This window comes from Cupressus sempervirens, chromosome 8 (assembly GCF_028749045.1).
Source record: "Cupressus sempervirens isolate cs-2001-9-10 chromosome 8, ASM2874904v1, whole genome shotgun sequence".
NCBI classification, from domain to species: Eukaryota; Viridiplantae; Streptophyta; class Pinopsida; order Cupressales; family Cupressaceae; genus Cupressus; species Cupressus sempervirens.
In genome coordinates, this window is record NC_143125.1 from 574,619,687 (window position 1) to 574,634,545 (window position 14,859).

At 29.4% G+C, this 14,859-nt stretch overlaps 1 protein-coding gene across 1 annotated transcript; it reads left to right on the forward strand.

Annotated features, from left to right (window-relative positions):
• Positions 1-598: 598 nt before the first annotated feature.
• On the forward strand, positions 599-1,963 carry LOC149543702 (taxane 9-alpha-oxidase-like). The gene is made up of 3 exons (XM_089796316.1): positions 599-1,045; positions 1,134-1,467; positions 1,566-1,963. Exons 1-3 carry the CDS (start codon positions 675-677, stop codon positions 1,818-1,820), a joined length of 960 nt encoding a protein of 319 aa, XP_089652442.1. The 5' UTR covers positions 599-674; the 3' UTR covers positions 1,821-1,963.
• The last annotated feature ends 12,896 nt before the right edge of the window (positions 1,964-14,859 follow it).

Sequence of the window (14,859 nt, forward strand, 5' to 3'; positions counted from 1 at the left end):
AATACTATAAACATATAGTTATTAATATAAAAAAAATGCACCTACTTAATTTATATAGAGAGATAAGATAAATAGTCTATATTACAATTGCGATCAAATTAATAATGAACAAATCCAACTAATCATTAATAATCTTCATAACTTTTAAGAAAAAAATCCATCCAACACAATTTTGTGTTTGAGACACTTCACTGTGGTATGAGTTTATGGTAAACAAACAAATATTAAGCTTTGTTCTTAATTATTTGGTTGTGTCATTTCCTCTCATTAGACTGCTTAAACATCACACACTAAAGCTTAATTCTTAATTTAAAAGTGTTAAATAGTCAAAATTACTTATTTTTCCAAGCCTAACTTCTCCCTTAATATGTGATATTTAAGAATGACAACAATTAGTATAATGACATTAGCATGTTGCACCTCATTGTACAATAAATAAACTAACAAATTGAAGTGGTTATGACAGCTCCCGTCGATTGAGAAACAAAATTACTTCTTTACCAGCTTGCTACCTACTCCCCACCCACTCCTACCTGTTTCGCGATGCTTTTATTTGTCTCAGCGATAAGCACAAAACTGTAAGAGATTGATTCCACAATTATGGAGTCGTTCTGAGATATTATTATTCTTGAGTCTTCGTTTTCTTCTTATCCTCCGCTACGGCCTCGCTTCAAATGGACGTTCATCTCCCTCATATTGACATTTCCAAATTTCAGTTGGAGTTAGAAAAAAGGCCAGGCAATCTGCAAAACCATGACAGCGTTGGGAGAGTGAGGGAAGCTTGCAAAGAATGGGGAATTTTCCGGCTTGTAAACCATGGCATTCCACAAAATCTGCTGCAACAGGTTCAATCTGTTTCTCATCAATTATTTTCCGTGCCAGAAGAAGCTAAAGAAAGAGCTGCTGCATGCAACATAAAGAATGGATATACCAAGTTTCCTTCCAACGATATTCTCGTCTTCAACGATTTGCCCAAATCGAATTCAGTGCCCGAGGTCTGCAGAAAGATATGGCCGCTCGACAACGACGGAACGGCAAAAATATGGTAATTATTTTTCGCATGTTTTCCTCGTCATTTAGTATTTGAGAAATCTATGGGTTTTTAATTTAGGTTTTTTTCTGCCTTTGTGTAGCCGCGAGACAATTGAAACATACGCCACCGCCGTTTCAGATCTCGCCCAAACGACTGCCAAAATCATTCTTGCGAGTTTGGGCTTGGACGTTGACACGTACTACCAGTCCGATTTTAAGAACATCAGAGGCGACCTCATTATAAACTTCTATTCATGTGATGGAAGAATATCTTTAGAGGAAGAAGCTATGGTGGCTCACACAGATCCATCCTGCTTTACAATTATTTATCAAGATAATAAAGAGGGCCTCCAGATTAGATCAAGGGAAGGGGAATGGTTGAATGTGAAGCCTTTGCCTAATTCATTCATTGTCTTTATAGCTGACTCTCTTAAGGTTTGTTTGAAGGCCTCTCATTGAAAACTATATCATGATCTGTATTGATAGTATTAGTAGTTTTTTATATAATTACGGACGGAGAATCGACTGTGCAGGTATGGAGCAACGGCATGTACCGCAGCGCAGATCATCGGGTCGTTTACCGTGGATGGAAAGATCGAATATCAGTAGGGTTTTTTATTTACTTTCCTGATGAGAAGGAAATAAGGGCACCAGCTGAGCTTGTGGATGACGATACCAAGCGACAATACAGATCATTCACGTTTTCCCAGATGATGGAGGAGCATGAGAGGAGTTGGGCGTCTACCAAACCAAGAGCTATATTTATTGATCGATTTGCCGGTATATAAGGTTCATTCCATTTCTACGCTCTGTACTAAATCCGCTGTGAAGTTTAATTTGTAATAAAAGTAATTAATATGTTTCGAGAGTTGACTTTGTATGTCGTAATACATTTATAAATTAAGTTGTTGCCTGGCATATTTTGAATAAATCCTTTTGTTTCAAGTATTAAATATAGGTTTTGGTTGGCAATCACTATAAATTTGTTTAATAATCTGATTATATTTGATTAAATTGTTGAGATCTACTTTACAGATGGAAACACAATTTATTGTGGTGTGATTCTTGTATTTTGAGTGTTTGAAAAACACTTTCCAACTTAAAGTGGATTTTTAAATAATCTTTACCAAACTTTCATAGATTTGTTTTAATCTATGAAGCTAGATGATGTTCAAATGATCAATAGTTTAGAAATTCCAAAAATCAAATTGTAAATTTACCTTTCTATATTTTGTAATAAATTATTTCAATAATCACATGTTATTCTAATTCTAATTTTTATTTCTTAAATATATATGATACAAAGCTTAAAATGTTGATACTAATAGAGTAGACGCACTAATTGATTTCATTCTAATAATTATGATTACATATTTAAAAATTTATGTTTAACGTAGTAAAAAAAATAATGGTATGATGTTAGACTTTTTGTCTAAAGCGTATTCATATTTTGTTGTTTAATGTTTGGTTTACAAACTAAATAATTTTATTTAATTATCTGAGTTTAATTGATTAGATTAAAAAAGAAAACCCTTTAGAGATGGAAGCTCAATTTATCATGGTGTGGTTCTTGTATTTTGAGAGTGGGACTTCTAATAGTTTTTCAGTATAAATGAATTTATAAATAGTGGTTATTAGACTTTCATAGATATTTTTTAGTCTATGAAGATAAATGATGTTCAAATGTTTAATATTTGTAATTGATTACAATTTCAAAAAATAACTATCATTATAGATTTATCCTTTTAATTTTTTAACAAAATATTTCAATAATGACCTTTTATTGTAATTCAAATTTTTATTTCTTAAACATATATGATAAATAGGTGAAAATTTGATATAGCAAAAGCTTTGAGAGCTTCAGTCCTGCCTTCTATAAGAAAGAGCAGAATGAGAATGCAAATATTTTAAGAAAAAATTTAAAATCTAATAACAAAATAAATACTGAATTTGGATAGAAGATGGTAGCATTGTAGGAAAATATTCCTTCAATATTAATATTAAATGTCACAATAGTGAGGCAAGAACCTAACACACATTGGTAAATTACGAGCGTCTCATCGAAAAGGTCTTGAGTTCAAATCTACTCACAATTAACACATAATAATAATTATCCTTAATAATAATAAATAAATAAAATGTCACAATAGTGTATAGTTTGCTTCAATTAGTAACTTTAATTTATAAATAAATTCTAAAAGTAATGCATAACAATCTTTCAGACAAGTTGCAAGTAGCAAATACAATTTTACATGGCAATAATAGTGAACAAAATTTAGAGTCATGATGACTGGTTCATTAGACTTAGCTGGTATGCGTTGTACCTAAGACAATGGATAAGGAAGGGATTACATCAGAATAATTCGATATCTAATCAATGTTAGAGGCTACTGCGTGTACCATTGGGCACACTGTAATTGGAATATGTGCATGAGAATGAAGATTCTTGTGAATGTGTAAGAAAAGTTAACATTTCAAAAAACTATAATAACGGGTTTATTATAGATCATTCGGTATCTGAATGTCAGAATGTCTTGCATAGTTATAGGTTCAATTGTAGACGACAAGGTACTAAAAAAATAAATATTGCAGACAATCAATGTTGTATTTTGCCTTTTCAATAAATAAAGAAGTTACTTGTTGATTGCTTTAGTGACCTATTTGAGAAATTCATAGAGAAAAGCAACTCTCGGGCCACATCTAGATTAGATGTAGCGACAGTAGAAAAATCTCCTCATGTTGAATTTTCATTCTTCAAGATGGTTATTGCTAGATGGACGATGGCGTAATTTTCAGAGTTAAAGTATTGTACAATAGTTCATGGCTAAGTTTACTTGTTCAACAACATAATGAATCCAGCTACAATACTGACTATTCTTTGCCCCTTCATAAATGATGGAAATAAGTTGTAAGATGAGTTGTTCTGTTCTGGAAAGACAGTAAATGTTGCAAGTGAAATATTTTAGCTTCAACATAAATTAAAATATTTCAATGGAAGAGTAGTTACAAAAGTGTGTTCCAAAAAAAAGTTTAGGATTTAAAGCAAATGGAGGAAATATTACAAAAGTGTGTACCAAACAGAAGTTTAGGATTCAACAAGATCAGTAAAAGGAATTAAAAGCATTTAGAAGGGGTGGAATTTTGTTCAGGGACCAAGTTTGGGATTTACCAATAAGATTACTAAAGATTAAAACAATCACAGCAGATGGAGTGGTCAAAGATAGCGGACACTTTGTTGTTGTTGAAGTGAAATGAGAAATAGAATTAAGTTTTTTTATATTGTTTATATGTTCAAACCTATTCCTAACATGACCTTTCAACATTGTTTGTATTGAAATGTGTTTCACATGCAGAGATATATCTAAATTCTAAATACATCTATCAAGATTAACATATATTTTAGAAGTGAAAAATAATAAGACTACTAGAAAAATTCCCTTCAACCTATCACAAAAAAGAAAAGAAATAAATTTAAAAAATCATAACTTAATAGAATAATTTCTAAGAACTATAGAATAAAACAATTGTGCATGTGATTTGAAGGAGTGAAGTAATTACAAACAACATGTTGAGAAATATAATCTGGCCTATGCTAGTGGGGACTAATAATCTTTGCCAAACTATTCAAATGAAATAAATGTTCCCCATAGATGACGACAATGCTTTTATGTTTTGGGGACTAATTATCTAGCCTAAGCTAGTGGGGACTAATAATATTTGCCAAAATATTCAAATGAAATAAACGTTCCCCATAGATGACGACAATGCTTTTATGTTTTGGTTATAAATTTTGGAAAATTCAAATTCTACACACATATTACTAAGTGTAAAATACGTTATCAATTTGCCCAGTCTGATATTTCTTTACTTTTGTGAGAAGGAAACTTCCATCTCTCTTTTAATAGCCTACTTTTCTCTTTCTGAGGCGTTCAACACCACCTAATAGTCATAACAATCTGGTGGGAACTCTCATTGAAATGAGCCTATTGGCTCCTACAAAAGAATAATTTATTTTTTAATCAAAATCTAATGTCTAGCCTTACTTCATTGCTTCTATAGTAAACTAAACCAAAAGAAATGGAGCCTATAACAATATGCCTAACTTGATAATCCAAAGCATTGCAATAAAAACATCATCAATATCATAGTTATCTCTTACCAATGGTAAAACATCATTCTTAGTACTATAATCGGATTATTGAGCACTACCAGAATTCACAATCAACTAGACATTAGCAGATTTGAAAGTCTTTTTTGATAATGATTATTGATGAAATATAAGTTTAACTCTTTGTGGAACAATTCAGTGCATACCCTACTAATCATCAATGTCATTTTTTTGGAAATCTAGTTCTACAAGATTCCTACATGTGAAAACATAAAACAAGATGAAAACTAGTGAGATAATATTGGAAATTTAATTGAAGAAAGAACTATGCATATAAAAGAATGACACACTTCAAAATAATATATTACTTGGCATTTTTCTTACATTTTCATAATTGATTTTTGTTATTTCTTCAAAAAAAATTGGGCTTTCTAGTCCTTTAAATTTTCTTGCATTCCTTTTCCTTTCCTCATATGAGCACTCTATCTAAAAAAACTTGTTCACATGATCATTTCTCTACTGAAGAAATTAATTTTCTATGTCTAACCTAATTTGAATGTTTAAAAATAAGTGACTCATTTTCAATTATTCTCAATTAGTAACTTTAATTTATAAATAAATTCTAAAAGTAAAGCATAACAAATTTTCAGACAAGTTGCAAGTAGTAAATACAATTTTACATTGCAATACTAATGAACAAAATTTAGAGTCATGATGACTGATTCATTAGACTTAGCTGGTATGTGTTGTACCTAAGACAACGGTTAAGGAATGGATTACATCAAAATAATTAGGTATCCAAGCAATGTTAGAGGCTACTGTGTGTATCGTTGGGCACACTATAATTGGAATATATGCATGAGAATGAAGATTCTTGTGAATGTGTAAGAAAAGTTAACATTTCAAAAAACTATAATATTGGGTTTAGTATAGATCATTCGGTATCTGAATGTCAGAATGTCATGCATAGTTATAGGTTCAATGGTAGACAACAAGTTACTAAAAAAAAAATATTGCAGACAATCAATGTTGTATTTTTCCTTTTTAATAAATAAAGAAGTTACTTAGGGCTGATAGCTTTAGTGACCTGTTTGAGAAATTCATAGAGCAGAGCACCTCTAGAGCCATAGCCAGATTAGGTGTAGTGACAGTAGAAAAATCTCCTCATGTTGAATTTTCATTCTTCAAGATGGTTATTGCTAGATGGATGATGGCATAATTTTTAGAGTTAAAGTATTGTACAATAGTTCATGGCTAAGTTTACTTGTTCGGCAACATAATCAATCCAGCTACAACACTGACTGTTCTTTGCCCCTTCATAAATGATGGAAATAAATTGTAAGATGAGTTGTTTTGTTCTGGAAAGACAACAAATGTTGCAAGTGAAATATTTCAGCTTCAACATAAATTAAAATATTTCAATGGAAGAGTAGTTACAAAAGTGTGTACCAAAAAAAAGTTTAGGATTTAAAACAAGTGGCGGAGGAAATATTACAGAAGTGTGTGCCAAACATAAGTTTAGGATTTGACAAGATCACTAAAAGGAATTAAAAGAATTTAGAAGGGGTGGAATTTTGTTCAGGGACTAGGTTTAGGATTTACCAATAAGATTACTAAAGATTAAAACAATCACAACAAATAAGTGGTCAAAGATAGCAGACACTTTGTTGTTGCTGAAGTGAATTAAGAAATAGAATTAAGTTTTTTAAAATTAATTATTTGATCACATCTATTCCTAACATGTCCTTTCAACATTGTTTTTATTGAAATGTGTTTCACATGCAGAGATATATCTAAATTCTAAATACATCTATCAAGATTAACATATATTTTAGAAGTGAAAAATAATAAGACTACTAGGAAAAATCCCTTCAACCTATCACAAAAAAGAAAAGAAATAAATTTGAAAAATCATAACTTAATAGAATAATTTATAAGAACTATAGAATAAAACAATTGTGCATGTGATTTGAAGTATTGAAGTAATTAGAAACAACATGTTGAGAACTATAATTTGGCCTATGCTAGTGGGAATTAATAATCTTTTTCGAACTATTCAAATGAAATAAATGTTCCCCATAGATGACAGCAATGCTTTTATGTTTTGGGGACTAATAATCTGGCCTATGCTAGTGGGGACTAATAATCTTTGCCGAACTATTCAAATGAAATAAATGTTCCCCATAGATGATGACAATGCTTTTATGTTTTGGTTATAAAATTCAAATTCTGCACACATATTACTAACTGTAAAATATGTTATCAATTTGCCTAGTTTGATATTTCTTTACTTTTGTGAGAAGGAAACTTCCATCTCTCTTTTACTAGCATTTTTTTCTCTTTCTAAGGCATTCAACACCACCTAATATTCATAACAATCTAGTGGAAACTCTCATTGAAATGAGCCTATTGGCTCCTACAAAAGAATAATTTTTTTATTTATTAAAATCTGATGTCTAGCCTTACTTCACTACTTCTATAGTAAACTAAACCAAAAGAAATGGAGCCTACAACATATGCCTAACTTGATAATCCAAAGCATTGCAATAAAAACATCATCAATATCATAGTTAAATCTAACCAATGGTAAAACATCATTCTTAGTACTATAATCAGATTATTAAGCACTACCAGAATTCACAATCAACTAGACATTAGCAGATTCGAAAGTCTTTTTTGATAATGATTATTGATGAAATATAAGTTTAAATATTTGTGGAACAATTCAGTGCATACCTTCCTAATCATCAATGTCATTTTTTTGGAAATCTAGTTCTACAAGATTTCTACATGTGGAAACATAATACAAGATGACACTAGTGAGATAATATTAGAAATTTAATTGAAGAAAGAACTATGCATATAAAAGAATGACACACTTCAAAATAATATATTACTTGACATTTTTATTACATGTTCATAATTAATTTTTGTTATTTCTTCAAACAAATTTGAGCTTTCTAGTCCTTTAAATTTTCTTGCATTCCTTTTCCTTTCCTTATATGAGCACTCTATCTAAAAAAACTTGTTCACATGATCATTTCTCTATTGAAGCAATTAATTTTCTATGTCTAACCTAATTTGAATGTTTAAAAATAAGTGACTCATTTTCAATTATTCTCCCCTGCCATAGGCCCAGGCATCCTAGAGTTTCAATTTTATCTACCTTTTCTTTCTTAAGTTGATTCAATTTTGGATTTTTTTGTAAGCTAATCAACTAGTTTTGGATCTCTAATAAATCAAAAATACAACATTAGAAGATCAGCTTCCCTGATCTATCCTCTTCAAGAAATTTTGGGAATGATTGAGAGCTTAGCCTGCTAGGATAACCATTCAATATTCATCATCAAACTTATGTTTGAGTGTAAAACTTTAGCTATTGTTGAACCGTATAAAATAGAGCAAACAAGAATATATGTCCTGCATGCACATTGTACATGCCACTAGAATTCTGCAATAGACACCTTATAAAGAGGAATGCCACTTGCCACAATTTTTTTCATGCTAATTTTGTGATAGATAAAATGAAAAATAATACTATAAAAATGAAGGGCACCAATGAGAAAAGAGAAATTAACTTTCAAAAATTCATTTCAATTAAAAATATTCAAATAACCTTAGAATAAAACAATTTTCATGGTGTCCAAAATAGTGTATAATACAAATGAGGCAATTAAAAGCTATAGTCTCTACCTATTATAGGCTGGACTAGTAAATTACATGTACTAATTGATTACATATTAAAAAATCTATGTTTAACTTGGTAAAAAATAAATTGAATGGTAATTAGTAGGAGAAAAAGAACAAGTTTATGTGCCAAAAGAATTTTTTTGTATTTAACAATTTTAATGCAATACTTTTTAATTTTTTTTTTTTTTTTTTCTATTTTTCCTCCATTTAAATAATTAATTTCATCTCATTAGACATTTTATTAATTTACAATTAATATAAATGGGTTAGGTCACTTTTATTTAAAAAAATATGATGTCCTTATTAATTAATTTGAATTAATATTTAATCTCTCTCATAAATTAATATTATGCATCTCCTCTTATTTTAAAATTTGAGGTATACCTTTATTAATTAAATTAATAATCCTTAGTTTAGTCCCCTACAAAATCTCATTGATTGTTACACTTTAAGATGGTTCTAACCATTTTTAAGGTTCAAGGCATTGGCCACTTTAAGACCTCTATAAAATGGAGCCTTCACATTTCATTTTTGCATTAAGTAATCAATCATACATCACATCAAAAAATCCAAGCATTCTATGATAAAGCACTTGTGCTCAAACAGTCAAGAATTTAAGTCTTCAAGCAACTCCTCTATTGAAAGTCAAGGATTTAAGAATTCAACCTATTGTGGCAGCCATTTGTAAGATCTCATTCAATCCATTCAAGATCCTATGCTTCATCTTCTTCATTCATTCATCTTCATCTTCCTAATCCAAATCAATTGGTGAATTGAGTGCACTATATTCAATTTGAGAGATCCTACCATTGTAAGATTGTGGATCCTAGATCTATGAATGGGTTATGAATCTGAATACATTTTTCAAAAATTTATGGAACTGCAAAATCAAAATCAACATCATTGTCATTAGGGGAAAAATTCACCCCTAATGACCTATTTTGCCCCTAAAGATTCATATGTAAATATTCCATTTGGGTCAATTTTTTCACATGAATGAGATGGTTGATCCTAATTTCTTGCAAAGCGATTTCTGGATTTTGTCCACAATGCAATTTTTAGTCCTAATTATGGGAATTGATCATTTTGAAAGTCATCTGAAACCCTTTTTTGAGGTTTTCACAAGGTATGTAAGTTCCTCTCTTCCATTTCAATACCATTTATTACAACTTCACATATCCTAGCTCTACATTGTACATCTACTTAATCAATCTTCATAACTCTTACTAAATTAGGGTTTTAAGGACATTTGTATCCTTTATCCAATAAAATAACCACTTGATCTTTCTTTATATTAGTTTTCCTTTATCATTCACTTGGCACTAATCTTCCAAGATCTAGCTCTACCTTAGAGTTCACATTGAAAGGAGCAATATCCTTGACTCCCTCTTTGACTTATGAATGTGGGCCATGCTTTTTTCTCCTTGATTAAAATTTCTTCCTATACACTTATCACACCTATTAATGCACTACCACTTGAAATTTTTCTTAGGTTTAGAATTTAGAGGAAATAATAGGTTCATCCTCTATTTAATACAAATTATTGTTTTACATTGTTCAAGACCAAATTTTCTAGCTTACATGTTCTTGTGGACTTGTCAATATACCATAATTGTATGGGTATTTTATTTTATCAATGGCCATATTCTCTTACTTTGTGTGAAAAACTTTTTTATTTTAATATGTTCCTTGTTACTCATTTTTTCTAGTTTAAAGTTTAGGATAAAAGCTTACTATTATATCCATTTATATCTAATATAACCCATGTCTATAAATTATAAATATTTTCCTTTATCATTTATATTCTTTAATTTTCTTGGACTTTAGAAAGGTCATTCAATAAAAAAGAAGTCTTCCAACTTCATTTTATTATATTAGATGTCAATTTTGTCATTCTGAGATATTAGAACCCTTCCACCTTATCTTTAAATATTTAACTTAGATTTCAATATTATTAACTAACTAAATTGGACATCCCTTGCAATATCTTTGAGTTTTTTGAATTTATTTAACTTCAAAGCCAATATATCAATTTATGTTCTATTAAATCACCCATAAATTCATTATATTGATGTGTTTCTTTTTATTCTAGTTAATATTCCTTTGGTATCTATATTTGCATATTTTCTCTCATTCATAGATAATTATCATTCTAAAGGACATTTTGTATTTCCTTATAATTAAAGCTTTTTTTAAAAAAATTAAGCCCATGGTTGAAAATCAGGTTAGTAGAAAAATTAAGAGTTTGAGAACTAATAATGATAGTGATTCTTCTTAGTGGAAATTTGTAAGTTTTGAAAGGAACATGGAATTGAGAGATATAAGACAACTCCATACACCCTAAAATAAAATATTATTTTAAAGAGGATGAAGATAATGTTTATGGAAAGGGATATGATTATGTTGATGTGCATTGAGCTTGAACTAAAGTTTTCAGCTGAAGATGCATCTTGTACATGTTATTTAATTATTAGATCTTCTACTTGGACACTTCTAAAGAAGACACCCATGGAGGAATGGTCTAGCAATAAGTCCTTGTTAATACATCTCAAAATCATTGGTTATGAGGCATATGCATATGTGCCAAGTAAGAGAAGATCAAAGGTAGAAACTAATGCAATTATGTGTACATCTTAATTGGTTATCATTTTAGTATAAAAGGTTACAAGCTTTAGGGTCAAGTTGTAGAGAAGGTTCTTTACAATGAAAGTGTGACATTTTATTTGCTCATATGTTCCACAATTCATTTGTAGGAAAAAAAAAAGGTAGAGAAATAAATAAATGAATTGTTTCATATTTCTTATACACTTAGGGAGGAGGAATTCTGAGCTCCTACTATACCTAATATTGAGGAGACCTCAAGTAACATAGAAATTTTTGAAGAAAATAAATAATTTCAACCTCAAACTTTGAGTTCTTCAAACCTTGAATAACTTGTTGTTGCCAACTATTCCTTTTATATTTTATTTCTTGGATTCTAGTTGAGACTTTAATTAATTAAGAACATTTACGAGCCTCAATCTTTTAGAGAGCCTATGGGAATGAATTATGTAGGTTTCTAAATGGAAATCATGAAGAATGAGATGGTAGTATTGGTTAATAATTCTAGATGGGATTTGGTACCTTTTCCTAAAGAAAATAAACCTTTTCAATGTAATTGGGTGTTCAAGTTTAAATTATGTCTAGATGGTAGTGATGAGAAGTACAAGACATAGTTGGAAACAATAGGCTATTCACATGTGGAGGGAAATGATTATGGTAAAATATTATCTCCTTTAAAAAAATGATATCCATTGAATTCTTTTTATTACACACAATAAGTTATAAGTTTGGAGTTGAGAAAATGAATGTGAAGACAATATTCCATCATGGTGATTTAGATGAGAAAATTTATATGTATTGTCCCTAGATTTCTAAGATCTAAATATGACAATTGTGTACATTACAAATCTAAAGATGGTCATATTATTATTACAATCCTCTACATGGATAATATTTTATTTTTGAGTATGGAGAAAGAATGATTTCAGATTTGAAGTCTCAGTTAGTAGCATAGTTTGAAAGTAAATATTTACATTGAACTAGAAATATTCTTAGGAATGAGATTATTAGAGATAGAGCTAGTAGAGAAATTTAGATTAGAAACAAGAAATATATTAACTCTATGTTAGGGATGGAAGCAAGAATTTAGATCTCAAATATGCAACAATTTTTGTATTGAGATGTTACAGCTCTAAAAATAGAAGCTTGTTTTTAAAAAATCAATGCCCATATCAGATACATACATGGAATTTGAAATTAAAATAATGAGTACCCATTTTAAATGGGTGCCATTTTTTATTATTTTTAAATAGTTTCCCTTTATGAACTTTTTTTAATGTTTGATTTACAATTTATTTTCAAATATTGAATTTTTTTATGAAACAAGTAATTATTTTTTGAAATTTAAATAATAGTCCACAATTTCTTATATATGGTGGGTTTCTTACCCCCACTTTGGCTTTTAGTTTGATGTAGGCTTTATGGGACTAAGGCTATATCTTTACCACTCAAGATTTAGCTAAGACATTGAACTATTGAATTCAATCTTTCCATAAATATTCGAGGGTCTTTCTTGTCCAAATTTTCAATGAAACAAAAGATAATTAGAGTTCTCACTATCTTGATTTACAAAATATAAATTTTATAATACTATGATTTTATTTACTATTTTTTTACATTATTTATAATTCAAAATGGTACCTAAATGTAAAATAAGGAAGTTGACTAAAAACATAATTCTTTGTAAAAAAAATAGTTTTTCCTAAATTAGTTTATGTGTACCTAATCTACATACAATTCTTTCAATAGTATAATTTTTTATTTAGAAAGATATTAAATTATAATCAAATTATTGTGCCCATACACAAGACATTAAAAAAGTTATCCTAATAAAAATTATAAATTAATTTAAAATACTTGTTCAATAAAAAATTGAAATTTATTGTCATCAATCTTTTGGTGAATTAGGAATATGTTAGATTATTGTGATTGATCAGCAAAGTACTACACATAGTTCATATGTACTATTAAAAAATTTTGGGTTGTGGCCGACATTGTAGCCGACATGTTGTAACCCTAAAACAGATAAAATACTTGTATAAAAGGGTTTAGGGTTAGGTATTTTTCATGATGTTGTGATGTGAAATTGCTTCTTGCAGTGGTATTAAGCTATAAGAGATTACAAATTGTAATCAGGCTATAATCACTGGATTGTAATAAGATCGGACTTGCTGTTTGGTGGATGTAGCCCAGGGATTGGGTGAACCATGTTAAATCTTGGTGCCTTGTGTTCATTTCTATGTGATCTATTATTTTTCTGTTATTGGTTATATATGCATGTAGTTTCTGTCTGTGGTTTATCCTAATAGAATATATCTTTAATAGGATTTATTTTTATCAAATTATGGTGTTCATACTAAGCATCGTGGGGTCCAAAAAAGGTGGTTTTCAAATATCTTTACCACAAAACAATTCTCTCATATGTGTACTCCAAAAATATTAAATATTTAAATAGTAAACTCCAAATTTTATAGTTTCAATTTGTAAAGTTTTATGATATTCAATCCCTTGGTGCTTAAAATGTTGATATTTACTGACAAGAAGCATAAAAAATAGGGAAAAAATTCCTCTCTCTCTCTCTCTCTCTCTCTCTCTCCCATTTTTTTTTTTTTTTTCAAAAAGTGAGACCCAACTTCTTACACCTACCCTTAGAGAATTCAACATTACAACTTTCAAAGAGTTACCTATTCAGATGTATAGGGAATAAATATTTGTAATGAGGATTCTCCAAAATCTTCCATTGAGATAGAAAACATGCCTAAGGTAAATTATGAAAGTGTCATTGGTATCTTTTATGTTATGGTTAGTATATAAGGGAAACATCTAACTATTCCTTATATTTCCATGGTAATTCTACCTATTTTTCACATTGAGTTTGTATTCATGGATATGTGGATTCAAACTGGGTAGGTAATATTGATATACACAGTCATGGATATGTTGTTTAGTGGTACGATTTGTTATATGAGTAAGCTACAAGTTGTAGTTTCTTTGTCCACTATAGAAGCATAATATATGATGGTTACTCATGCTTCTAAAGAGACTATTTGGCCTAAAATATTCTTTTCTATTAGTAGTTTTCATGCATGAAGTATTACTATTTATTGTCATAGAAAGAGTTCTATTTGTTTAGAAAATAATGTTATTTCCCATGCAATTGTAAAAGCACACATCTATGTCACCATTTAGGATACCAACACCTATTTTTGTCAAATCTCATTTCTCTATCAAAACTCAATCTTTTTCAAAAACTAAGAATACCATTTTATAGATCTCAAATTCCATATCATCATTATATAAACTTTGGAGTGTTTTGATTAGTTATAATATGTTATAATTTAAAAATATTATAAGTTAACATTTTAACATTTCATAGATGCTTCCTCAAAAAGAAAAAAAATAGTAAATCATATCAAAAAAATTAAAAA